Below are 27,798 nucleotides of genomic sequence, written 5' to 3'. Positions count from 1 at the left end.
TGAAAAATGATTTGTAAACATCTTTAATGACTGTATTAAAACATTTTTAATGGCTGTATTAAAAAATCATTTTAAAAAAGTTATTTTCTGCTTTAAAAAAATCATCACATGAGGTACACTCCTGATACAGAGACACCCCCTGCTCAGCCTTCAGCAGAAGTCAGTAGGCAGAAGGGCATATGGGGGTCAGGCACCACCTGCAGGTGTCCTCACTGCCACTTCTGGGCCCCTGTGGTCAAGGCTCAAGTAGCAAAAGCCCCAGTGACCAAACCCTGGAGACTGTTAATGTGTCCTGTTCCCAAGAGAAGTGTCTGAGCTCCAGAAACTTCTCTCTCCAGCCTCCTTGCCCCCTCCTTTCTATTGTTCATTCTACTGTGACTCATGGCTTGAGGAGAAACTGTAAGTTCTCAGATGTCCCCTGCTAGAGACCACTTCCTTGTCTTCCATTTGCAAGGAATAGGCAATGCTGACAAAGGCCCTCCAGAAGCTTTGCTCTCCTTTCTCCTCTCTTACCATAGCTTTTGGCTTCTGGCTTCTCTGGAAAGCCAAAGGACTCCTCCAGCTTCTCTCTGCCAACATTTTAGTCTTCAGGGCTTGAGCTGCAAGGTCTGCGGAATTCCTGTCCATACTCGTGTATCCACTTGTTGGCCACTGGGGGAAATGGGGAGGAAGAAGAGCAGGCTTAGCGGAGCAGACAGTAGCGATGCTCGCTCACAGGGCCGTTAAATTCCACACCCTTGGCAACTCACTTGCCTCACCCTGGTCCCAGCCCTACTATGGACTACAAGACATTGCTTCAGCAGCAGTAAAGAGCAAGAAGGACAGTGGCACCTGGAAAAAGTCCCTGACAGGTCCTGCTACTACAGACTAATTTTCAAACCCGTGGGTACTGTGGTCACTTACCCTTCATGTAGCTCCTAAAAGCCCACTCCCCCAGGGAACCATTCCAGGGTAATGAGAGAAAAGGGATGGATTCTCCTGGCAAAGTCCACCTCAGCACAAGAGTCCCTCTACTTCTTTTTCTGTCTTCAGAGCTAAGTGCTCTTAGACACATATATGACATAAACACATCCCCTACTTCCTTATCTCTTCCTTGTTTGACCATCTCCTCATGGGGAAGCACCTCATGGGTCTCTCCTTGGGATAGAGGACTGGGACTTAGCAACATATTATTCCTTAGCTGTGCTCAGGAATCAAGGCCCATCTGGTAAGGCCAATAAACTTTTACTGACACCTGCTCTATGACAAAAGCCTGGCCTTATGGGCTCCCAATGTACTGGTGGCAACTAATCCAGAATCTGATCACCTCAATATAATGTGGCACTGTTAAGCTTTTGGAATGAAAAGGCTATGTTATTTTCCATCCATCCCCTATTTCACTTTACCCTGAACCCCTCACCCAATTCCCATGCCCAGAAAGGCAGGCCTTACCCCACTTATCTCCTACCAGGACAGGACAGCCAGCATGAAGTGTGTCACCATCCCCTTTACCACTCCTATGCAGGTTCCACCAAAATAGTGCTGCATTCTGAAAACAAGCAGACCCCGCCCCAGGGGAGGTCAGCCCAGAATCTCAGTCCTTAGGAAGTACTTGACTGAGGACAAAGGCATGCATGTCATTAAACAAGAAAACTGTCCATGCAGATTGGGGGCAAGGCATGCATAAAATGCCACAAGATGGTATAAGCTGCCATTTACTCATTCACTCATGCATCCCTTATTGAGGGCCTGCTCTGCTCTAGGCCCTGAGGATGCAGAGAAAGATCATGTCCAGTTGTCTCAGGGAGTTCAGTCTTGTGGGAGAGACAGACATAAAAACAAACGAGGATGAGACAGTGTGACAAGTGCTGGGGGAAAGGTGAGCACAGGGTGTCATAGGATCACTGAGGAGAGAAACTCGACAAAAAGCACAAGGTGGAACAAAATATTCCTCACACAACTAAGAACTTAAGTGAGCCACTGACTCTTCCTTAGGCACTTCCTAGTAACACCCGCAGGAAGCAGGGGTCATCATCATCCCCACCTCACCAGCAAGGAAGTTGAGACTTCGGGGCTTTAAATAATGCAACTAAGAAGGAGCAAGGTCAGGACTCAAACCCAGGCATTTTGATTCCAAATCGTATATGTTCTTTTTCCCCCCGTCCCCAGCTTTTTTTCCTATACGCTTACTTTAACCTTGGCCAACCCCCTGAGTTTTGATAGATACCCAGCATTTACTCACTGAATGCTTAGGATGTGCTGGGTACTGTGCTAAGTGCTATGAGGCGTGATCTCAATTATTTGTCTTCATTTCATTCCTGAAGTAAGGGCTGTCATACCTGATTGATTGATCTGACATTTGGGGGAGATATTAATTCATTAAACAAACCTCTTACCACACTGGCCGCCCTCTGTGCCTTGCTTGACATTATAACTCCTACTGCAATACGTTATGTTGACTTCTGGAGGCAAGGACTACGAGTTTTCCTCGGTACTCTCAGTGCCTCCAGCCGCCAGTGTTTACTAAATGAATGACTGAAGGGACCAGTTGTTGTCAAGGATCCGAAGGGGACTCTCACCTTTGAGGAGCTCTATTGTAATGGGAAGGCACACATGTAATCATCCTCTTGTAATATAAGTGTAAATAAAATAAAAAATAGAGGCACAAGTAAATGCAGGAGTCAAGAAAATTGAGGGATTATCTCTGATTCTGGGAATCAGGGGAGACCTCTTTTCATTCCCTCTCCCAGGAATAAGCTTGCAAGCACAGGCAGCATGAACGCTAGGGTGTTAGTTCTGCACTGCTAAAACCACCTGTTGGGGTCAGACCCCCCACTCACCTTGACCACAGGCACGCTAAAGTTGCCATAGATGAAGGCTGTGGCTCCTCCAGCTTCCACCGAGCTCAGCTGCAAGGCCAGAGGAAGAGCCAGGGTTGAAATATCCCGACTGCCCTACTCTGCCTCACATGACGTCTGATGTCATTTCTGCATAAATTCCCTCTTGTGTGCCCCTCTTTCAACTCTGGGAGAAATACTTATGGAAGTACAATCACCCAATTTAGGAATTGAGAGAGCCTATTCAGTGGCATCAGTATTTGCCTGCAGGGCCACAAGAGGACGTTTAGAAATGCCCCCTTTCTTTACCCTTTGAGCTAACATCCTTATTGAGGGTTACAATAAGTAGATTCAAACTTCGAGGCCCTCAGGAAGAAATACAGTTTATGTCACAACCCAAGACACAGACACGTCCCTGAAGTAAGTTTCATAAAATATTCTTAACTACATCAGATGCCCTCTGTTATTTTCCATTTTATTTTATTCTATTCTAGTTCAGATTTCTTAAATACTGACCAGATCCACTAACTTGATTTCACAGCCCACTAATGGATCATGACCAGTGGCTTACAAAACACTGCTTAGAATACAATGATTATATTTGAAAGCTGGGCATCATAGGAAATACTGATTGCACCTTTGGTGTGTTTCCCAGATCACTCAGACCCTCTCTGGGTAATCTCAGCTAAAGGGTTTCACCACTGGTATATTCTAGAATTATGGATGTGTTTACTTAACTTGAAGAGTTTTTTCTGATTGTCAAAGAAATATGTAATAACCTAAACATTTTGAAAAATACTTTAAAATACTTAATATTATTCATCATCTTACCATCTGGAAAAAGAAAAAAGCACTGTTATGGTTTAACTGTAATAGTTAACATTTATTGAGCACTGGCCGTATGTTAGGCATCACACTAAGTCCTTACAAATATATTATCTCACTTATTCCTCACAACAAGTATATCATCCTCACTATTCCTGTGAGTTAGGATTGTTATTATTTACATTCTACAGATGAGGAAACCAAGTCTCAGAGAGATTGAGTGGTTTACAAAAGGTCATATAACTCCTTGGTGACTAAGCCAGGACTGGAGCTGAGCCAATGCTGTCTGACTACAAAGTCCCTGCTCATAACCATTATGCTACATACACACTTGAACATTAGGTTATTTCCCACTGTTTACTATTATAAACAACACTGTGAACATCTTAATGAGTAAAATCATTTTTGTGTTTTAGATTGTTCTCTTAGGAAAGAGTCTGAGCATTAGTATTATTGGGTCAAAAGTATATGCAAATATTCAATACTTTAGATACATACTGCTAAATTATTTTCTCACCAGCAGCATGACACAGAGTGCCAGTCTTACCTCGCCCTGGCTAACTGTCTACCAGCACATTCACAGATCCCACCATATTCGCCTGTGTTACAGAGCAAGAGTTATGGGAGTTGGGATGTTAGCACTTGTTAGAGGAAACTGAACTGACGCGGCGATTCAGAACCTGGAAAAGGCAGTGGTGATTTTTAGCACATCTTGGCTCCCCCTGTAGTCCTTTGGGAAGGGCGATGAGAGCAACAATTTGCTCCTTGTGTTCAAATAACAAACTGGATGATTCTGTTCAGACCCCTGTTGTCAGCCACTGTGGGTGTAAGCAAGATACAACAGAGGAAACCTGGACTTTCCTGCCTTCCTCTACCTGTCGTTTCACAGTATAGTGGGAAGGAAGGACTTATCCAACAAATTGAAAAGAGAATCGGATCTGTGTGCTGTGAAGCTCATGAGCAGGGCATGGATTGTAAGATTGGTGGAGGGGAGGGAAATCTTCCCTCTGTAAACCTTCCACTGTTTTGTAGTGGGACTGATCTTATGTCCAGTCTGAGTAGAAAATCACTAACCTGATTTCAACTCAATCCTCCCAATACTTCTTAAAGATTATTTTCTCCCTATATAATATTACTCTTATGTTCTCCATAAATCTTATCTCTTATGTTCAGAAATGTTTATGATGGTCTTAACACCAACCTGAAGATGAAAGGATTGGGCATAACCTAGCACTTCCTAGGTCCCACGATCCCATTTATGGGGTCCTATGCTTGCTTTCTGGGATACATGATAGAAACATATTGTATGAAACTTCACAGAGAGATATCCCCTTACATTATTTCATCAGATCCTCATGAGAGCCCTGTGAGGAGGCACAGAGCAAGAAAACAAGCTCGAAGAATTGATGTGATCTGTGCTGAGGCCACATGTTAAGTGGCAGAACCAGAATTAGACCAACTGACTCCAAATCCAAAACCGCTTTCCATTCCACTGTGTATCAAAGGCTTAAAATCCAAACATATACACACTCTTGCATTTGTCATTTAAAATTGCTGGGCTACCCTTACCATAGTACCCTTACCATAGTAACTGGACCTCTGTAATCAGGGAGTCAGCTACAGAAGATGCTAGGGGGATAAAGAACAGAGAGATATTGGCCCCTAGATGTCCTATTCTTTGGTTGGTATCAATGCACTTCACTGCCTGTGACCTCCCATGCCAGCTTTAGTCATCAACCAGAGATGTACCAGCAGCTGATCCAAGCTGTGTCTCCTGCCCAGAGAGCTGACGTCAGCCATCCCTCTGCCTGATCAGAATGTTCAGAATGACCATGAGAGGCCAGACACCATTGGCAATGGCAGCCTTCCAGTTCTGCATAAAATTAAAACCAAGCCACATGAAGAAATATGTTGGGATTGCCAGCATTAAAACTACAGAGTGCTGGCCTCTGATTGTCCTTTCTTGGCTACACTGTGGAGACCAGTTAACAGGACTAAGGAAAGAGGGAATGCTAGGGTGTAGGTGTCTGCTATTCTAATGAGCCTGAAACCAGGCCTTCATCTTAGGGTGTTATGTAGAGCACTTACATTTGGCATGTTTATTCCTTCATTTAACAGTGATACACCTCTTATAATTTAAGTGAGAGATGCCTGAAATTATGACTTGTCCATGGAGAAGGAGGTAAACCCACGTGATCTGAAGGGAAGAGGATAGGTGAGATAATAAAGACTGGGTCCGAATTCTATAGGATCAGGTCAGAAACTAGGAGAGAAGGGCAATTTGTTTTAAGGGGATATAATGTAGATTTTAGTGAAGAATTCATGAGGAGATAAGGAAGAAAATTTTCACCGCATATGAGAGTGCCACACTCACTGAATTTCTCTGTAGGCATCTCTGTTCTTCCCTCTTGTAATCTCAGCTGCTTCATTTCTCTCCTCTCTCCCCTCATAGCTCCACAACCTCACCTATAGGTCCATGCTTTTCAACACCAACTAGTCTATGGGACCTCAAAGACAGAGACTCTCACATCCCCTTCCTGTGTTGTTCGGGTCCCAGGATCTCTTGGCCTTCAGTGTAACCCCACTTCCCGTCCTAATCACTGACAATGACAAGGTCACATTGAGGTCTACACAATGTAAGCTCTTTGAGGGAAGGAACTGACTTGTATTGATATTTCTTTATCTCTCCTATAGTGCCTAACAAGAGTGCTGTATGAAATTCACAAACATCCTGGAGATTTTTCTGCTGTGAAATTCAGATAAAATCAGTATCTGATATTGCTTTGAAAACCATAAAATAAAAGAGATATAAATAGTCATTAAGTAAGCAGCCCTGGTCCCTCCAGAGCAAGACTCACGTAGATCATAAATGTTGCGACTCGGTTCCCAGAGTTCATTCTGTACAGTGGGCTGGTTGGTGACTGAGACAAAAATAGAACATATCATTATTTTATGCAGATGGCACCAGAGTAACAGCCAGGATGCCACCATAATACAGGGAGGAGAAAAATGGAGGAGTCACAGATGGGATATAGCCTTGAGCTATACCTAGTCAAGTATGTGCCTATCTTTGCTGGCAGGTACTCAATATACTTTTTTCCTCTTACCACGTTATTAGATACTCATATAAGTGAACTGTATACTACTAATCAAACAAAATGGCTTGTTAGTAGTGAAAGCACTATGTGAGGGGTTGATTGCACCTTCAGGTTCTTGGTGAAATAAATTAACATATAAAATATTACAGATGATTATTCTGTAAAAATACCAAGTCATAAGCCTGGAGTTCCCAATTATTTGCCAAAGAGGCACACTTTTTTGTCATAGAAGAGTTTAATTGATATCATTTACATGTCATAAAATTCAATCATTGTAAGAGTGTTTTTCAGTGAGTTTTAGTAAAAAGAAGATGAGTCAGCAGCAATCAGCTTGAAACCAAGGCTTTCAATCTACCTAGAACGAGAACCTTTGTTCTAAAATTTCACGCGGTATTCTCTGGGGGCCCTATAAGAGCTCTGTCTCAGAGAAATAAATAACACCCTCGTTGCCTACCCCACGAGATTGGTCACCGACCCCATGGTTACCGTAGCATGGTCAAAGTGAGGCTCATAGTGCCCTCCAATTCCGTAGTTTACCACCTGGAGATACTCTGCGTAGGGAGGCTGGACATCAAGGCCTGTAAGGGAGGCAATGCGATGGTCGAGGGTCACCAGCACTGGGTCAACGGTGTCCTTTAGCCAGGCACTAAAACACACCACAGGTTGCAGCATCAGTGATCTGATGCCAGAAATGACTAAATATCTGAATGAATGATGTCAACTGCCAGAAGGAAGGAAGGAAGGCAAGGAGGACAGGAAGACAGACACGAGTACCTAATTACCTACTCACTCCTCCTGTTAAGTCGGCCCAGTCCATTTTGTGCTCTATCTTAACATTCACACATTCATTCAACAAACATTCTCTGAGGCCTACTGTATGCCAGACCCTGTGCTAGGTGTGTGAAGAGTGAAGGTTCACATCACCAGGCACTGGGATACAAAGAGAAAGAAGACAAAATCCTGTCTTTAAGAATGCTATGTTTAGAGACATCTCAATGGAGGAAGCTGGGTGCAATGGAAAAAGCTTTGGATTCAGAGGAGTAAGACCAGTCCCGGATCCTCGGCTTGACCCTTGGCCAGGCCCTTAACCTTGCACCTCTCTTAAGGTTCAGTGTATTCGTCTATAATATGGGGATGGTAATAATGTCTGCTACACAGACTCGGGAAGATTGTGACAGACGATGCTCATGAAGATGCTTTGTAAGCTGTATGTTATTGATTGCTGTAAAACACAGAAAAATCTCTGCTCTTTTGCTCTACTTCAGGACAAACCAGGATAGGTCAAAGGCCAAAGAGCAAAGTTCAGTCTCTTTTCCTGAATGTCTTATTGAGGTTCTGATAAAGTGGAGGATTTGGCATCAGAATGTGGTCCCTGGGAAGTGAGGAAGTGCTCCCCAAGCAAAGCCAGTGAGCCTCCTGGAGAGATGATGAAGGCTCTTAAGGGAAGCACCTTGGCATGTCTGGGAAGACCACTTCCTTGGTCTATAAATGATGGATTAATTTGTTCATTCTTTTGTATGGAGTGCACGCATAGTGCTGTGCTGTGGGCTCTAAGGTTTACAAAGATACCCAAGACAAAGCTGTTGTGTTCAAAGAGCTCATGAGAGGAGACACACAAATATACACAAATACAACTGAGCACAAATCAAGGTAGAGTTAAAAATAAGAACCAGCCCTTAAAGTAAAGTTCTGGGGAGCACAGAGGAAGATGTTAATTCTGACTGGGGCACTGAGGTAAGATGGACATGTAGGCCAAATTTTGAAGGGTGCATAAAATTTCAATAGATGGAAAAGACATAGGGATATTCCAGGCTGAAGAAATAGCATAAGCACAGACATGGTGGGGTGATATACTACAGTGTGTGTCAGCACGAAAGCATTTAGTCTATTAGAGAAGTAATGGGAAATAATGCTAGCAAAGTAGGCTCAGGGCATGTTGTAGAAAGCTGAGGACACTGTGGTCGGGAACCTGGTCTTTGTGGATAGTGATTTGGAGTGCATAGGTGACCTTTGAGGGACCAGTTCCAGTGAAGTTGTGAGGACAGAACCAAAATTCAAATGGGTGCACTGTGGGGGAGGGTGGGTAGTGAGAGGAGGCAATGAGGGTCTCAGTTTCTTTACCTGAAAAGTAAAGAGAATATCACCTACTCCCCTAAAAGCAATGACTCTAAACAGAAGGTGGAATTTTCTCCTTGACACTACAGTATCAGAAAGGTTAGCAAAGCAACGAAGCTGAGGTTAGACGGGCCTTTCAAAACTTAGAAAATAACTTCTAATGTAAAAGGTCCCCAAAACGTACCAGACCAAATAAGTTAAGCCAGATGATTCTGAATCCAAGCTTTCATCACTCACCTCGCTTCCCAGACAACAAAACCATCCACCCAGCTTGAGGTCTGGCCTCTCCCCAAGGATGTCATCACCATCTCCCATGGCTCGGGTGGGGACCCTCCTCTTACGGTATCCTGTCCTTACAGCACAGACCAAGGGCTACAGTGGAGGGAGAGCAGGGATGGAGGGGAGGGAATACGGCTGGGCTCTCAACCACAGAAGGGATCAGATCCAGAGACTCTGGCCATCCCTCTTGCCTGAGTGGTGGCAAGTCATGCTTTGAATATGAGTCAGGAGGTAAAGTCAAATTCCAAATAGAGACAGGACTTGTTCCCTGGAAAAGCAATCCTGGTTAGGAGGACAACTACACACTTAATTTTTGGTCTAGGGCATAGGAGCTTTTTCAAGTTTCTCCCTAATGGCCTCCTAGTTAAGTCCTCAGACGATGTAACCACCTGAGAAAGGCCCTTGGGTAAGGGGAGTGGAAATTGCTCCCTCTCCACAAGAATGTACAGATGTAAACGTGAACTACTGTGACGTCTCTAATGGCACCTGAATGGGTGTTGCTGACCTTCAGTCACCTGTGCCACAGGCCCAAGGGTGGCCAGCAGGCATGACCGGAGTCCCTGCCAAGAAAGGACCCCTCTTACCTTTTGCTGATGCGGTACTCCACTGGTAACTGCTTTTCGCCTGATGCCACCACGGATCTCTGTAGCTGGTGTGAAGGATGTAAGAGAAAGTCCAAGTGGTTATGATGCAAAGGGAAGGGCTCTCACTTCCATAGACACGCTCCTCTCTTAGCATAAGCCTAACAATCCCCCGTTTCTCCTTAATTAAAGGATATTTTGTACATGCTACTAATTTAGTGATAGCTATCAATCGTAAGTGACATAAAAGCTCAGAGTTGAAAATAACCTTTAGCTTCATATCTGGTAAATAGTAAAAACTGAAAAAGGTCTGTAGAACTGAAATACAAGTGATTTTGAATCCCGTTTGCATCTGCAAGACTGTGAGTTCTGTAAGAACAAGGACTGTTTCTTATTCATCTTTATATCCGAGTGTTTGGGGCAGGGCCTGACTGATGGTAAGTTAAATTAAATGAACACCTCCAATGACAGGACACTTTCTACCCTCAGAGGCAGCCCGCTACTTCTGAACAATTCTGATAAAAGCCCTTCCTTACAGAGAATCAAAATCTGTTTTGTTTGCAGCTGCCTTGGTTATGGGGAAAAAACAACCAAACAGGTTGGAAGTCACTAATTTAACTGAATGTCTCTATTTTGTTCTGAATGTCTAGATATAGATTTTAAATTATTTTTAAATAAAGTGGCCTCTAATTGCAAAAGTACTGTACCAGGGACAGAAAGAGAAATATTATTTACATAAGGATGTCTACTTCTGCATTTGTCATCAGAATGTCAGCTCCGTGAGGGCAAGGACTTGGTCTTTTTTCAGTGCTGTATCCCCAGGATGCAGAGAAGGCCTGGCAGGGCGTAGGTGCTCAATATTGGTGAAATGTACCCAGGAGTGAATGAACCAGAGTCCTGTGGCTAAAGACACAGCCCCGGCACTTCACATGCGGTCACAGCAGAGCACGGAGCAACAAAGGGCATGTGACAGAAACCCTTTCCCTTCTCAGAGGCTTCTACAATATTATTATTCCTGCTGCTAAACCAGGTAGACAACCTTGGAAAAGGCTCTTCCCTTGCTTGGACCCATTTCCTCAGCTATAAAATGCAGCATGGGAACAATACATTCTTGTAGTCCTTCTCAGACTCTCCCTCTACAATACTAGGATGCAGGGAATCGGTAGGTGACTGATGTCTCTTTCTAGTCCTCTAGCCAGCATCCTCTCCTGAGCCATTCATAGAGGAGTGAGGAGAGATTCATAGAGAGATAGCCCCTTCTGTTCTTTTCGGACAACATCAGTGGTTTAAAAACAAATCCTAGGGAATCTCCACTCCACCCTGCCCGCCCCCTCCGTTAAAGAGCCACACTACATTTAATTCCTTTAAGAATTATTTACTGTGCACCTACAAGTCATTCATTTGGGGGGAAGATACTTATTGGTCGTTCTCTGTGCTAAGCACTGTGCTATGCATTGTAAATACAACATAGGAAACCAGACATAAGGCATCCAATGGGGCCCTAATGGACAAGTACAGGGTGCTATGGAAATATGGAGAAGGAGCATCTAGCCCATTCTTATGAAGGACAGGAAGGCTTCCCAGGATGCCCAAAAGACAACTGGAATCACACAGGTGGAAAGAGACCAAGGGAAGAGTGGTTCAAGCAGAGAGAAGAGTGTGTGGGGAGCCAGTGAGAGCACTGCCTGTTCATGGAGATGCAAGTTGTTTAGGGTGGCTAGGGTGTCAGTATAATGGGAACATGCTGCAGAGGGAGTGGCAGCAGCCAGGCCAAGGAGCTCTGTAATCATTTGAAAGCAAAAGTGACCCATTAGGGCTTCCCTGGTGGCGCAGTGGTTGAGAGTCCGCCTGCCGATGCAGGGGACACGGGTTCGTGCCCCGGTCCGGGAAGATCCCACATGCCGCGGAGCGGCTGGGCCTGTGAGCCATGGCCGCCGAGTCTGCGCGTCTGGAGCCTGTGCTCCGCAATGGGAGAGGCCACAGCAGTGAGACACCCGCATACCGCAAAAAGAAAAAAAAGTGACCCATTAAAGAGTTTAAGTGAGGGCTTGACTCAGATGTGACCCTTTGCAAATTGCTCTGGCTACAACGGCCTAATATGGAGCCAGGCATTTCAAGGACAACATATGATCCCTGCTAGTTTACAGTCTAGCTGGGGGGACAGGATGCTAACCCATGAAACTGATCGTGATTCCAGACAACACGTAAATGGCAGAATAAATGAAAGTACCAAACAGGTGGAGACAAAAACTGAGTTCAGAGGAGGGAGGTTACTGTATGTTGCCCCAAAAAGTGCTCTGAAAAAAATGTTCCTCCTGAAAGAATCTATGAAAGTGGGCCAAAGTGGTCAGGGATAGGGGCCAAGAGAGGCATAGGGTTTCAGCTGAGTCTTCAAGGATGCGTAGGATGCAGATGGGGGAGGAGTGATGAGAGAGCAGAGAAATGCTTCTTTGAGAAACACACAGTGAAGAGGAGTAGAGAAATTCAACACAAGCCACTGAGGTGGCTGCCATCCCATGGGGCAGCCGCTACCACACACACACCCCGGGCTTATTCCTGGGTGAGCCAAAGACCAGACAGGGATCAGCAACCCCAGCGAGACGCTTCTGGAGGAAGGGAGAGTGGCAAGATCTGTGCGTGCCAAACAGATGACCTGGCTACAAGGGATTAAATGAACATCTCCGAGTGGGCCGCCTGTCCTGTTACCACAGCAACAGAGTTGTCCTGAGGAAAAAGGAGCTGCGGCCAAATGCTCCCGCTGGCTCACTGAGAAGCCAAAGCTATTGAAAATACATCGTTCCAATTCACCAGGGAGGGGAGCTTAATCGCTTCAAAAACCTTCTGTACAAAGATTCCAGATTTCTCTGAAGGGCTTTTAGATGAAATTATTATTGCTGTTTTTCTCCCTCCAATCCACGTCTGCTGTCAAGAGACTTCCTCAAAATCTGCAGACCTGATCAGGGCACTCTCCTGTTTCAAACTGTCCCACAGCTCCCCGCCTGCCTTCAAGATAAAATCCAAACTCCCCAGCTTGGTACTTCCAGCGGTTCTAATTGTGTCTCACGTTGCAGCCTTATCTCCCATCACCTCGCACCCCCTCCCTTGCACACTTCAGCCCCCGAGCTTCCCCCCACTCTCTGGACACAGCAGGCCCGTGCACAGATTGTCTGTCTCCTTGGAATACCCTTTGCCACCTTTCACTCTGATGAATCTCAGGTCCACAGAGAAGCCTTCTCTGTTTCTAACTCTCCCCCTTCCCCCATTTGCTCTTCACCCTACTGCCTCTCCCTGCCTTTCCCTCGGAGGAAGGTTCGCCTTTTTAGGCTGCCGTAGCACAACTCCCTCACACACCTCTATTACAGCACGTATCACAGTGCATTGTAAATATGTTTTCCCCATTCTGCAGGAAGCTCCTAAATGGGAGCGAGCAATACTTAACCTCCTCGTAACAGCCCAAGCACCCGGTACAGCGTCTGGCACACAGACCTGGCTGCCGGGGTGAATAGCACACCATGAAGGCCACAATGTCTGCTTTGACACAGTAGTTCTGAGACCATCTTAATGTACCGTTTGTAAAGAGGCAACATGCTTATAGTGGTGAGGTCGACTGCATGATTTTTCTAAATATTTGCCACACTTCCTGACGGACTAAACTCCCCTCCGCATCAACATCAAGCTTGGTGCAGAGTCTTCTCCATGGGAGAATAAGATATACTCGCCCTGCTGACTGCAGTGTTAGCTGTACGCTGTGCCTTAGCCAGGGAAACGTGGATGGAAGTAATGCCTGGTGCTTCCAAGCAGAAGCTTTAAGAACCAGCTAGTCGTTTGCCATCTCTGCCTTTTTCCTCTCGCATGAGACGGCAGTGTTCCAAAAAGAGGCTGCTCTGTTGGGCTGGGTCCCAGAGGAAGACAGCACGGGGCGGAGCTGCAGCCAGCCCAAGACAGACAGGAGGATGAAGTCAACCTCTACTGCTGTTATAGACCTCTTCCACGTATATGGAATGACTGATATTGGGGGAGGGGGGTTCCTTTAATTTTTTTAGGTTAAATTTATATACGATGATATGCACAGATCTCAGGAGTACCGTTTGCTGAGTTTTGACAAAGGCATCCAGCCATGCACTCCACATCCCTAACAAGACATTGACAGCACATTTCCAATACCCCAGAAAATCCCCTTGTATCCTTTCTCAGCCAGTCCTCTCCCTCCAGAGGCAACCACTACTGTGATTCTTTTCACCATTGATTAGTTTTATGGAATGGCTGGTATTTTGAACTCCTGAACAGATGAAGTATCTAGTTGTTCAGGCTGCCTATTCTCACACTTCTGAACACCAGTCATATAAAGAAACAAAGGGAAGTTCTTGGCAGGCCTTGGGGACACTCACCCATGGTTCTGCAAGGCCTCTGATTTTCTGAGCCTCAGTGTCACTGACAAAGTCATGGTAGAGAACAACATAGGGTTCCAGGTGGATGACCTCTTTCCGGACAGGCTGGAGCAGCAGGTAGGGACTGGAACTGGTCTCATAGGAGCAGTAGAGACTGGGGATCTGGTAGTGAGTAGGCTGAAAGGAAAGACTAGAATCAGCTTAAGAGAAGAAGGGTCTAGGAGCGGAAACCGATTTAGGGGAACTATAGCATGAAAAACCTGGAATGCAGGAGATTCAGAATTCAGTCACTGATGCTGTCCAAGTGAGCTTCATTTATTTTTTTTTAGTGCATCAGCCTTTCCCCTCACATCGTCCCAATTCTACCTTTTCTCCCTCTATCCGAGCCTGTTCCGTTTTTCATTCCCTGAGAAATCCTACCTGGGAACCCAGGGTCTGACATAACTCCTCATAGGTGTCCCTGGTCTGCAGGTGGGGTACGTTGGGCCTCTGGATGACAGCCTCAGCTACGGCCTGGTTAGGGCTCTCTGCCAAGAGCTTTTCGTATTTCAGGACATTCCTGGCCATCCTCTTATTATCTGGGCCTGGAAGAAATCGGAGCAGGGAATAACACAGGTTAACAAACGGTGGTCCCAGAGAGTGCTGCCAAGGTTTCCTATAGCTTCACTGTCACATGTGACCAGCAACTGGACACCTAAATAACTCTCTGTGTCCATGCACAGGAGGATGTAAGGCCCTCACTCCCAGGAGAGTACCTGGCAGTAAAAAAAAGACTGAGTAGGGCCTGGTAGATCTGAAGGAACACTCTTAGACCAAGGAATCATGAGGATGTGGCTGTAGGATGGTGTGATGGTCAGTTTTATGTAGAGGGAAGAAGCTTCAATATTTTATTCATTCATTCACCAACTCTCCCGTGAACATCTACTATGTACCAGACACTGTGCTAGAGGCTAACCTCCCAGAGTTGAGAGTCTAATGGAGAAAAGACACATTAACTACTTACAACACAACACAACAAGGAAGTGCTATGAAACAGAAGTTCAAAGAGCCAAAGCCTATAGCAGAGAGACCGATCTATTCTTCCCTGGAGAACTGGAAACTAATTTATTCCCAGCTCTACCAGATCCTTCAAAAATTCCCTAACTGGCCTAGACATAGCAGAGCAGTATGGGACAAAGGGGTTCTAGACGTTGGTTCTAGCCTAGGTTCCTACAGGGGTCTTGTGTCTTGTTTGTGCCTGCTTTGGCTGCAGATCCCCCATGGATTGGAGCTACCCATGGCCTGCTAGCCTCTGTGCATGATTTTCAGTGCATCTCAGAAGGAGGTGCTGACTTGTTGTAAGGCTCACAAAGCATCTTTCTCTGAGGAGCTCAATGTCCTTCTAACCACCACTGCCACCACCACCATTATTCTGGCAAAGGAAGGGACAGAAATTACCATCCTTTTTTAACCAGAGAAGAAATGAAGTTTGGGGGAATGGAAATGATGAGCCCAAAATACCAACAAAAATATTGCAAAACCATTTATGGAACCAGGAATTGCAATTTGCTGTGCCCTACTTATCCACCTATAATAGTGCACAATTTGGGTTCTCTGGGAGAGGCAGAGATTTTAATAGATAAAGCACAAAGAAATAAAGAGGGGTTGGGTTATCAATTTGTACCACTAGCTGTCTACGTGTTTCCAGACCACACAGCTACTTCCTTATCCTACTGTTTGCCAAATTATCAGAAAGGAATAACATTACTAAATGGATTCATTAGAAAGTGACAGTGAAATCCTACACGAAATACTCCATAAATATTGAAACATAATAGTGATTATGTATCTTACTTTAGTATCTAACTATCTTATTAAAAGAAAACCTGGGAAGCCATCTACCACCAACATTTTAAGCAAAAATATTCAAGTAGAGCTAAGCTAGTAAATCTCCCTCCCAGTTTTACTCTGGTGAGGCGCTGCCTGAAGAGGGTTGAAGCTGAACTCTGTGGCCAACTGGGCAGGATGCTTGCATAGCAAAGTGAGCTCTGGTTTAAAGAGAAGAATTGCTATCTTTCTATGAGCAGCCAAAGTGAACATCCCTGCTGAGTCACTCTCCTTCTTGCACACACAGCTCTCATTGATTGCACTCGTTCCCAGGTCTGCTCCCGACACCTGGATCTTCAAATGTCCCTAAAGAAACTGGCTCCCAATCTCGGACTTGTTCTCCACTGAAGGAACACTAATATATATGACTGGATGGGGGTGGAGGAGGAAGGGGACAGGTTGATATCTTTTTCTTAGCTTTCTAACTAACAAAAACTCTTGATCAATATGTGTAAGATTTAATCAAAAATTAGAAATGTGCCTTGGATTATGAAATTAGAAAAATAAAAATAGACAGCTGTGTTTCATTTGCAAGGACTAAAGGCCAAGAGCAGGAGGGAGTTCCCAGTAAGTCAGACCTGTAGTTATCTTTTATCGTTACGTACTGTACAGAAGAAACTCTCGGGAGAGGCTGAGGGCACAGGAAATATTTCCCACCTATAAAAAAGAAAAAAAAGGAAAAGAAAGAGTTAACTGCACTAAGGATATCTCCTCTGATGAACCAATACATGGATTTTTTTAAAAACTATAAAATATTCTTACCAAGAGTAGCTAGTAAGACTCATTGAAATGAGCTGCAGACTAAAATGTAGAGGTTCTCTGTTCTAATTCAGGATTTGAGCCCTGATCCAAATCAGGTATCCTCAGTTTCCTCATTTACAAATGACTTATTAACACCCTTACCAGGGAATGGAGAAAAATAAATGAAAATAAACTGTCTTAAAATGCCCTCAAGTCTTTCAAAGCATGCAAAACCATGTAATTGTAGGGTGTTGTTATTTTGGTATATTTTATTATTAAAATTAATATGGAACTATAAAAACCCTACTAAAAATATAATTTGCTCTCCAGGCTCAGTACTTCTGAGAGTCCACAAAGTTAGAGGAAGGCAAAGGAAGAACTAAACCTGAACCGTTCCCACTGCATAGTAATGACTCTCCCTGCAGCCATTCAACCTTGGGCTGCATGTGGTCAAAGTAAACAGGGGATTTCCAGACAAACCTGGGGAACAGAACCCAGGCAGGGTGGGCTGTGATCCTGCTCTGAGTGCCATGGAATGATGATGAGCTGCTACAACTGTATTTCCCTCTGATCATTTTATTTTTGCATATGAAAAAATTCATTTTTAATGATAAAAGTAACAATAAGAACACTATAAAACATATGAGAAATAGGGGGAAAATGTTACACTGAAACCCAGGCATTTCAAGCACTTTGGATAATATATAGTGTTTACATAGTTACAATCATATTTCTTATACATTTTCATATCCTGATTGCTTCCCGCTACAGTGTAATCAGGAGTACTTTTTATATTTTTACATAGTCTTCAGAGACAGCATTTTTTAATTATTATTTTTCATTGCATTGTGGTAAAAAACACAAACGTAAATTTACCATCTTAACCATTTCTAAGTGTATAGTTTCAGTAGTATCAATATTAAATATATTCATGGGACTTCCCTGGTGGCGCAGTGGTTGGGAGTCCACCTGCCCATGCAGGGGACACGGGTTCGAGCCCCGGTCTGGGAGGATCCCGCGTACCACGGAGCAGCTAAGCCCGTGAGCCACAACTACTGAGCCTGTGCTCTGGACCCTGCGAGCCACAACTGCTGAGTCCGCGTGCCGCAACTACTGAAGCCTGTGCACTCTAGGGCCCGTGTTCCGCAGCGGGAGAGGCCATCACAGTGAGAAGCCCGAGCACCGCAATGAGTGGCCCCCACTCGCCGCAACTAAATAAAGCCTGCACAGCACAAGGACCCAATGCAGCCATAAATAAATAAATATTAAGTAAGTAAATAAATAAATAAATATATTCACATTGTTGTGCAACCAATCTCCAGAGTTTTCTCATCTTGCAAAATTGAAACTCTAATCATTAAAAAACAACTCAATTCTCCCCTCCCCTCAGCCCCTGGTAACCATCATTCTACTTTCTGTCTCTGTAAATTTGACTATTCTAGATACCTCATATAAATGGAATCAAACAGTATTTGTCTTTTCGTGACTGGCTTATTGCACTTAGCATAATGTCCTCAAGGTTCATCTATGTTGTAGCATGTGTTAGAATTTCCTTCTTTTTAAAGACTCAGTATTATTCCATTGTATGTATACACTGCATTTTGCTTATCTGTTCATCCGTTGATGGATACTTGGATAGCTTCCCACCTATTGGCTGTTGTGAACAGTGCTGCTATGAACATGGGTGTACAAGAGAGACACTTTTTTTTTTTTTTTTTGCGGTACGCGGGCCTCTCACTGTTGTGGCCTCTCCCGTTGCGGAGCACAGGCTCCAGACGCGCAGGCTCAGCGGCCATGGCTCACGGGCCCAGCCGCTTCGCGGCATGTGGGATCTTCCCGGACTGGGGCACGAACCCGTGTCCCCTGCATCGGCAGGCAGACTCTCAACCAGTGCGCCACCAGGGAAGCCCCATTTTTTTATTTGGTTGCACCGGGTCTTAGCCTCGGCAGGTGGGCTCCTTAGTTGCAGCACGCAGGCTCCTTAGTTGTGGCATGCGATCTCTCAGTTGCAGCATGCATGTGGGATCCAGTTCCCCGACCAGGGATCAAACCCAGGCCCCCTGCATTGGGAGCTCAAGTCCCAACCACTGCGCCACCAGGGAAGCCCCAAGACAGCATTTTTAATGGCTGCATTTTATTCCATTTAGAAGCTCCATCACAGACAATCTAACCATTCTGCTATTGTTTGGGCATACAGATTGTTTCTAATTATTTAATATCATGAATTATTCTGTTCTGTACTTAACACAGGGATAGTTAAGTAATCTACTAATATCTTAATGTCAGATATTAACTCAGGGTTATAGATTTTCAAACCCTTTTGAGATGAAGAGAACTAAAATACAATTTTACATATTTTTAAAACTCAAGGGCTTTATCACAAGGTAAAATATTTTATCAAGAACAAAGTTAGAGTTACTTTTGATGTCCCAGTTAAATTCCTTTGGAAATGTGCACACTAAATAATGTTAAATGAAAAAAGAATATATACTGTGTATAATATAAAAACAGATTACATTTATTGAGTGCATATGTGTCATAAATTGTGTTAAGGGCTTTACATGTATTAGCTCATTTAATCCTCATGACAACCCTTTGAGGTAAGCATTGAAGGGTAGCAGAATATGCCACCCTAAAATATGCCTCTTTGGCATAAAGATTATTTTGAGCTAATTATTTTGAGAAACAACAGATACAGGAGAAGTTTTTCAAACCAGAGTAGAAGTTGCCCTTTTGTAAGGCAAATTTACATTCATAAAGGAAATCTCCATTTGTGAGGGTGTCTCCCCCTGTGTAACTGGAAGAAAAGGATGACCCTACATCAGAGGAGAATCTTATCAATGGAGAAGGCACCCACTTAAATCTACATAACAATCTTACCCTTGCTTGCTATGCCTGGTCACCTCCCAGAACTGGCTCTCCCCACACCTTCTTTCTTTTGTCTTTAGCTGGATACAGTATTTAAGATGGAGGTTTAGATCCCCTCAGAGAGTTACTCAACCTCCCTCCCAGCCCCAATAGCTCCCATGTCTACAGGAGGTATACATGTTAGTTAACTTATGTTTATTGTTCCTTTTGTTAATCTGTCTTACATTACAGGGAGGTCTCAGACAAAAACTCAGAAGGTTATTTGGAAAATTATTTCCACACTCTTACAGCATCATTATTATCTCCCTTTAAAGATAAGAAAATTAAGGTCCAGGGAGGTTAAGGGCGTTGCCCTAGTTTTCACAGAATTTGAACATAGGTCTGCCTGACTTCAGAGCCTATGGTTTAATTACTACACTCTACTGTCTCTCATTATTAGTAGTTACTGAAATGGTTTTTCACTAAAATTTATCATGAAAAAGAATTAAATAATAATAGTACTATATATAATATTATATATATTATACTTTTCATGGTATATATAGATATATAATTTTACATGATAATGTAAGGTCCATGGAGGGACATTTACCCCTAATTTACTAAGGGTAAAAAGGGGACCAGGAATTGTCCATAAGACGATGCCAATGTGTTCTATTACTGTGGGATAAAAAAAAAAATGTACCATGAGAGCACAAAGAAGGAGAGTCTGAGGAGAATTAAGGAAGACTTCACAAAATAGGTGACATTTGAGCTACGCCTAGTAAGATGAATAAAATGTACCAAAGCACGATTGTGGAAAGGGAGAGTCTACAAGTGAGAAGAGGAGAAATCTAAGTCATCATAGGGGAAAAAACCCAAAACAATTAGTCAGACACTGTATTTAAAACTCTGTCTTTCAGGGTGAGCTGCTTTAGTTTATCTTCTCTGAGTCTCCACATCAATTCTCCATTTTCTTCTTCTATTAAAATTCAATAACGTCTCGCCATTTGTTGCATCACAGGGATTCTGTTTCAGCTTTAGTATGTAGCAATTAAGCAGCAGAGTTAGGAAGAGCACCTTGGAAAGTTTTACAACAAAGAGCCACTTACCAGGAATTTGCATGAGAGGAGCAGGTCTATTTGCTGCACTGCTGTTTTGGCAGCAACACATGCGTTTGGACCACGCACATCCTCCTCCCTTTTCTCAGGAAAAGGGATAAAGGAAAGGGAATGTATGGAGCAGAAATGGTTTATTAGTTTTGGAAACTCTAGGGAATTGGCTCTGTAGTGATTTTTCCAGCCTATTCTTGAAGACTGTACAACCCTGGTGGGAAATGGGATTAGCTACACAAAGGATGGCAGCTCCCACATGTAGGGAAACGAGCTTTCACGAGGGGCACAACAGGTTGTAGATCAACAGTGCCAAAGAAAAACAACAGCTGGAGGAGGTGCTGAGCTGATGCTCTGGACCAATGGCACCAGCTGTGTATCCAGACACTATTCATGTCACAGCTGGACTTGACTGCAGACGGGAGAGGCTAACAATCAAACTTCTTCCTTGACATTGGCAGTATCATGGCATAACATCTGGGATGAGTTATGAAATGTTGAGAGGGCAAAAGAGCGATCTGCATTGACTGTGAAGCTATTAAACATTTGTGGATGCAGCTGCTGCTGCTACAGGTAAGAGACCGCCTCCTACATGGGAGACGATGACTTAAAGTAGTCAGTACATTGGAAAGAGTACTAACAAAGAATCATACAGACTCGGGCTCTAATCCCAGCTCTGTGAACTCTGTGACAAGCTAGGAATTCTTTGGAGATTCAGTTTACTCACATGAGAAATAGGGAAATAACAAAACAACTGCCCTGCTTGACTCACATTTGGTCCTGTTGGGAAGACGAAATAAATTAAGAGACATGAAAATGCTTAGAAAATTGTAAAGCAGATATAAAGCATTACGCTTACTGTGATGAAAGCAGTGAGCCCCCTGCTAACTCCCCTACCTGGAAATAGGCGAAGGCCAAGTGATCCAAGGCATCCTCTAGACTTGCCTCATCCTCTGTCTTCCATTCTCCATAAGAGCCTCGGAAGAGACTGACAGCCTCCTCCAGCCATGGAATGGCATGGTAGTAATCGCCCATGTCATAGGCCACCTGCAGGGAGCATAAGTACCGTCACTAAAGCCTTAGTCCATGGGTAGAGAAAGGAAATGATACTGCAAAGAGTGGAGGGCCTTTGGAACCCAAGAAGGCAAGTTTTCTCTTTAATTCATTTAAATTAAATAGATTAAGCATCTATTATATACAAGACAATGTACTAGGCATGGAGAATATAAAGTATTCTTGCATTTAAAGAATTTATAATCTGGGGAGATGTGAGATATATGAACTCAAGTAATTATAACACTGGGCAGAATGGCATGAATGCTTGAGAATCTCAGAAAGCTTCACGGAAGAAGTGCCATCTGAGATGAGCCTTCGTTGAAGAAGGAAAAGAATTTCCATGAGCAGAGATTGGAATGAAGGTCATTTTACGGTGAGGGAATGGTAGAAACAGAAACCAAAAGCAAGAATGTGTTCAAGCAGTATATTGTGGCTATAGTCTAAGGCAAAGAGAAGCAGGAAATAAACATAAAAAGGCAATGGGGGGCTTCCCTGGTGGCGCAGTGGTTGAGAATCCGCCTGCCGATGCAGGGGACACGGGTTTGTGCCCCGGTCCTGGAAGATCCCACATGCCACGGAGCGGCTGGGCCCGTGAGCCATGGCCGCTGAGCCTGCGCGTCTGGAGCCTGTGCTCCGCAATGGGAGAGGCCACAACAGTGAGAGGCCCGCGTACAGCAAAAAAAAAAAAAAAACAACAAAAGACAACAGGGGCTAAGCTAATTAGAGTGTGACTGTCATGTTTTTAGGAAGATGCTGTTGGTAGCAATGTGAGGAATGGATTAAAAGCATTCATTTATTCAATATTTACTGAGTATTTACAATGTACCTGGTGGTCCCTGCCTTTAAAGAGCTTACAATCAATCAAGGGGCACATAAGTAAACCAATAATTGTGACATAATGCATTAGACATCTTAATGAAGGTAGACATTGGAACGTTATGAGAGCTCAGTGGATCTGTCCTATATTAAATGTCTGAATGTGGGGAATATGGCAACACGCACTAGACATAGCTCCCGTCTCCTAATAGCTTACGGTTAACTAGAATACCAGAACTGCAGGCGGAATTTCCTGCAAGTTGATGTTGGAGACAGCAGGGAATTATAAAGTCACAGATTTGGAAGGCCTCTTTCTAATTCAGGTATAATTTCCAGCAGGCAGAAAAATAGGGCAGAACCTAAAGATACTGCAACTCTGCCGCCTAAATAGTTAAGTCCATTCCTATCCCCCATCTGCCATTAGCCTGCTGTGTTATCTTTCTGGTCCTTAAGTTTTCTATTTGTAAAAACGTTGAGTTGAAGAATAACAATAAAAAATGACGGAACTTTTCCTGTTAACAATTTATTTAATTAAGATTTCCATGAGGAACTTTAAGTCTCAGCAATACAGCAGATTGAGATAACTGGAATCCTTCCAACCACAAAGACTTAGAAATTTTGAATAAAATATAAAAAGCATTTAATTATATATTTTCAAGAAAGACTGGAAAATACCCAAGTACCAGAAGTAAAAAAGGAGTTGAAAATCCAAGTAATAAGCTTATGAGCAGATGCTGAAGCTGCCTAGGATGGGGTGGGGGTTGGTTCTAGTAACCTTAGGTTATAATACCCACATGAGGACAGTATGTGAGCCTTCTGTAGACCTCCCAAACCTAGGAATTGGAATTAAGACACACTCATAAAACTGAAACCCATGAAAAACTACACTATAAGGGAAAGAGTAGACCAGAAAAAATCTACCCACTGTCATAAGGAGACAAGAAAGTTGGTTTGTTTCTGTCTGGCCTCTATTCAGAGAAATAGATATGGAAACAACCTAAGTGTCCATCAGTGGAGGAATGAATAAAGAAAATGTGATCTATATAATTCAGCCATTAAAAAGAATGAAATCTTGCCATTTGTGACAACATGGATGGACCTCGAGGGCATTATGCTAAGTGAAATAAGTCAGACAGAGAAAGACAAATACCATATGCTCTCACTTACACGTGGAAACAAAAACAGAAACAAAACCAAAAAAAAAAATAAAAACCCCAATCCCATAAATAGAGGGAGCAGATTGGTTGCCAGAGGCCAGGGGTAGGGGGGAGGCGAAGTGGGTGAAAGGGGTCAAAAGTTATAAACTTCCAGTTATAAAATAAATAAGTCATGGGGATGTAATGTACAGGGGAAAAAAAATAAGTATCTAAGGCTAGTGATACCACCAGAGTACCTGGAAGAAGAAAACCCCAAACACTATGAAGGGATATTCCTACAACTTTGGGCAGAAAAAGGCTCTTAGGGGGGAAAAAGTCCTGCTAAAAATAAGCTCACAATCAAAAATGATAAACTGTATCAGGAAACAACTGACAATGAACAAGAGTCAACCAACACAACAGGAGGGTAGTAAAACTAGACAATTAAGAATTTCAGAAAATAGAAAGATTGATCTGCTTTAAAATAATCCATGGAGGAGGGTGCAGATGAAACAGATTTGTCTACATGTTAATAATTATCAAAGTTTATTCTTCGACCCAGCAATACCACTCCCAAGTATTTAACCAAGAGAAATGAAAACAAATGTCCACAGAAACACGTACATAAGAATGTTAATAGCAGCTTTATTCTAGCTGATGCTGGAAACAAATCAAGTATCCATCAACATGAGATTGGATAAACAGTTTGTGGTATATTCAAACAATGGAATACTAGTCAGCAATAGAAAGGAATGAACTACTGATAAATGCCACAACATGTATGAATTTCACAGATACAACATGCTGAGTGACTCAAGAGCACTTACTGTATGGTTTAGGACAGTGGTCACCTGGTACCTGGGCAAGGTTAGAGTAGAAAGGGTGGGAGTGGTGAGAAGGAAAAGGAAGTAGGGCTGTATTTAGCTATCTGTAAATTCTTTTTAGAAAATCTGAAAAAAAATCTGAAACAAATATAGCAAAATTTGAACATATATTTCATCTCAATTATAGATATAATTGCTTCTTATTTTATGTGTACTTTTCTTATATTTGAAATGTTTTATCTTTCAAAATAAGTAAATAAATACAGAAATAAGGACTGCCAGTGAGACTTTTAGGAAGCGACTTACTGAATTTTCAACATATGGTTTTAGTCTCAGAAAAACCTCACTAAGGAAGCATATATTGGTACCATACATGGAGCTGTTGTAACTGGCTTCAATTTAAATTAGCCATGAACAGGATGATTCAGCTCTGATTCTATTCAGGATTTCAGAAAAGGAAAAATGCACACAGAGAGGCTTAGGGCAACCCTCTCCACATTAATTTGGAAGACTGATTCTCAAAACTTGGATTCAGGACACATGAGGCCCCCTCTTATATCGGCTAATGAATACTGCAGGGGCTGGGAAAAATTCACTTTCCTGCATTACGCATCTTTAAAATTAAAAAGGATTTACTCCATTACTTCTTGGGCAAAGGCTAACAAAGAATATATTGTAAAATAACCTCAAGAGTGTTTAAAACTTGTGATCAAAGATCAGTTAAATATCTCATAAGGAAGGTTCTTGAAGTCTGTTTTCTCAAGCAATGTTAAAACGATGATGTTTTTTTCCTTTGGCCGCAGCACGCGGCTTGCAGGGTCTTAGTTCCCCGACCAGGGATCGAAACTGTGACCCCTGCAGTGGAAGTGCAGAGTCCTAACCACTGGACCACCACGGAATTCCCAAATGGCCTGTGTTTTGGCACTACTTTAATTTAGTATTTACAAATGCCTAGGAAATGTTGCAAGGGATTTCACAAAGTCTCAGGAGGCTGAGTTTCCGTGATCAACCTTCACATCACCATTTCCTTTCCTTTCCCCCACCCTTTGACCCTGCTTCTCCTTTCCACCTGGCTGTTCATCTACTGGCGGGGTGCTCTACTTAGGGTGACCATAGGGCCATTTTTCCCAGGACAGTCCCATTTTATGTCTGTCATCCTGGCTAATAACACCTCCTTCACTCTCAAGAGTGTCCTAAGTATATGATTTCCCTATCATGGAAAGAGCATGGGATTCAGAGTTAAAAGATGCAGGTTCAAATTTTAGTTCTGCTACTTAAAACTGTGTAACCTTAGGCAAGTTATTTACCCTCTCTGAACCTCAGTTTCTTCATCTGAAAATGGGGAATAATACCAAATTTCCAAGTTTGCTGTCAGGATTAGAAATATGTAAAAGGAATCGGGATATAGTGATTTCATCCCCCAAAAAGAGAGCTGAGCAATTTGCCCTCTCTCTGAATATCATTACCTTGCCAACTTGGAAGCAGTCATCCCCCGTGAGGGAAAAAAGCCGTCTGGGACTGTACAGGTCAGTGACAGCACAGCCGGTGACTCTCTGGAAGACGCCTCGGGCAAGTCCCTTCACACTGAGCATGTACACGTCCTGCAGCCGCATCAGGGCCCTTGCTGCTCCCTCAAGGTCCTCAAAGGCTGGCAGGTCCTGTTCCACCTTCTCATAACCATCCTTCAGAGCTGTAAAGGTCATGAAAGCATCAATCTACCATTCAAGAAACAGGCGGTGAGCATTTAATACAGCAAGGCATCATCACCTTAATCACCATAGTCATCAGGCTCATAACATTACATGAGCAAAGATAATGTTTTATCTGCTTTTGTTCCCAGGGTAACAAAATCTTCTGAATGAGGAACAGACACTCTAGAGTAAAAACTAAGCACGTTTATCATGTTGTTCCATTCTACCTGTCTCCAGGAGTCTTGCCTTTTGGGGGACAAACTCTTCTTCCTCTTAACTTCCCCAAAGTCAACAAACTTCTTTAAGTACAAAGTACAGTAAATTAGGAAAGTGATCTTACTAAAGATCACACTGTAGTGGCAACTTAATAAAATAGAAATTATTAGAAGACATCACTTTTAGGGACTTCCTTGGCAGTCCAGTGGTTAAGACTCTGCCTTCCAAAGCAGGGGGTGTGGGTTCAATCCCTGGTCGGGGAGCTAAGATCCCACATGCCTCTCAGCCAAAAAACCGAAACATAAAATGGAAGCAATATTGTAACAAATTCCATAAAGACTTTAAAAATGGTCAACATCAAAAAAAAAATCTAAAAAAAAAAAAGAAGACATCACTTTCACATGTATGTAAATGGGATGATATAACCTATAGTCCTTCACAGGATTGGAGTGAAGATCAAATGAGATAATGGACATGAAAGTGCTTTCTAGGACTTCCCTGGTGGTCCAGTGGTTAAGACCCCACGCTTCCACTGCAGGGGGCGCAGGTTCAATCTCTGGTCAGGGAAGTTCCTCATGCTGCGTGGTGCAGCCAAAAAAAAAAAAAAAAAACTAAACTAAAAACTTACTGAAAAAAAAAAGTGCTTTCTAATTATAATTATATAAACATATTAACAAAGGGACCTAGTTCTTTGTAATAGTTAGAGCTAAGGAGATCAAGTAATACCCACCCACTTCATTATCCTTCATCACATCCCTTCAGAACCTCTCTCCTTTCCACTAAGTCAGGAGATAGGATCTTCTCTCACCCTCCAGCCCTCCTCCTCATTACCTCGGATGTTCTCACTGGCCTCCAGACTATGTACCACATTCTTCCAGTCGGACTGTAGGCGCTTGATGAGAGTAAATGCAAGCAGAGGGTTAGACACAGGGGTTGCTGAATCTTCATGCAAAGATAGCACCTTGTCATAGAATCTGAAAGAGAGGAGTAGAATGATCTCACCTACTGATACAACCACTCTACCGAGTGAAGGCTGGCATGGTGTATGCACATTTAGAGTAGTTAAAAATGAAATGCTGAACCCCTTGAGACTCATGTAATATTCTAAGCAAGAAGCACAAAGAATATGAAAAATACCAACACAACAAAAGTAGGTTCATTCATTTGTTCATTCAGCGAATCAGTCTCCACTGGTCAATTTTTGTACGTCAACTATCATGCTAGATGCTCGAGACCCAAAGGCAAGAGACAGTGGAGCTCTCAAGGAGGTCACAAATAAGAAAATCCTTTTTTCTCTTATCACTCTATAATCAAAACTTAGAGTCTGGTAGAAGCTCAAACACATTGTTGAATTAATTATGAAAACCGTGCTATGTGCTATGAGAGAAGAG

General features: G+C 43.2%; 1 protein-coding gene across 1 annotated transcript; it reads right to left on the bottom strand.

Moving 5' to 3' along the window:
- Positions 1-58: 58 nt before the first annotated feature.
- Positions 59-27,381, bottom strand: LOC114895500 (prolyl 4-hydroxylase subunit alpha-3; the record flags this gene model as incomplete). The annotated part of the gene is made up of 12 exons (XM_029223003.1): positions 59-651; positions 1,432-1,528; positions 2,820-2,888; positions 6,500-6,562; positions 7,226-7,385; positions 9,718-9,782; positions 14,103-14,279; positions 14,523-14,686; positions 16,574-16,625; positions 21,566-21,715; positions 25,967-26,190; positions 27,239-27,381. Coding segments are annotated over 12 exons (1,435 nt in total), but the record flags the coding sequence as incomplete, so codon positions are not given.
- Positions 27,382-27,798: the final 417 nt, after the last annotated feature.

This window comes from Monodon monoceros, unplaced genomic scaffold (assembly GCF_005190385.1).
Source record: "Monodon monoceros isolate NGI ecotype Baffin Bay Population unplaced genomic scaffold, NGI_Narwhal_1 Contig2279_ctg1, whole genome shotgun sequence".
Classification (NCBI taxonomy): domain Eukaryota; kingdom Metazoa; phylum Chordata; class Mammalia; order Artiodactyla; family Monodontidae; genus Monodon; species Monodon monoceros.
This window is presented reverse-complemented; position numbering and strand designations above follow the sequence as displayed.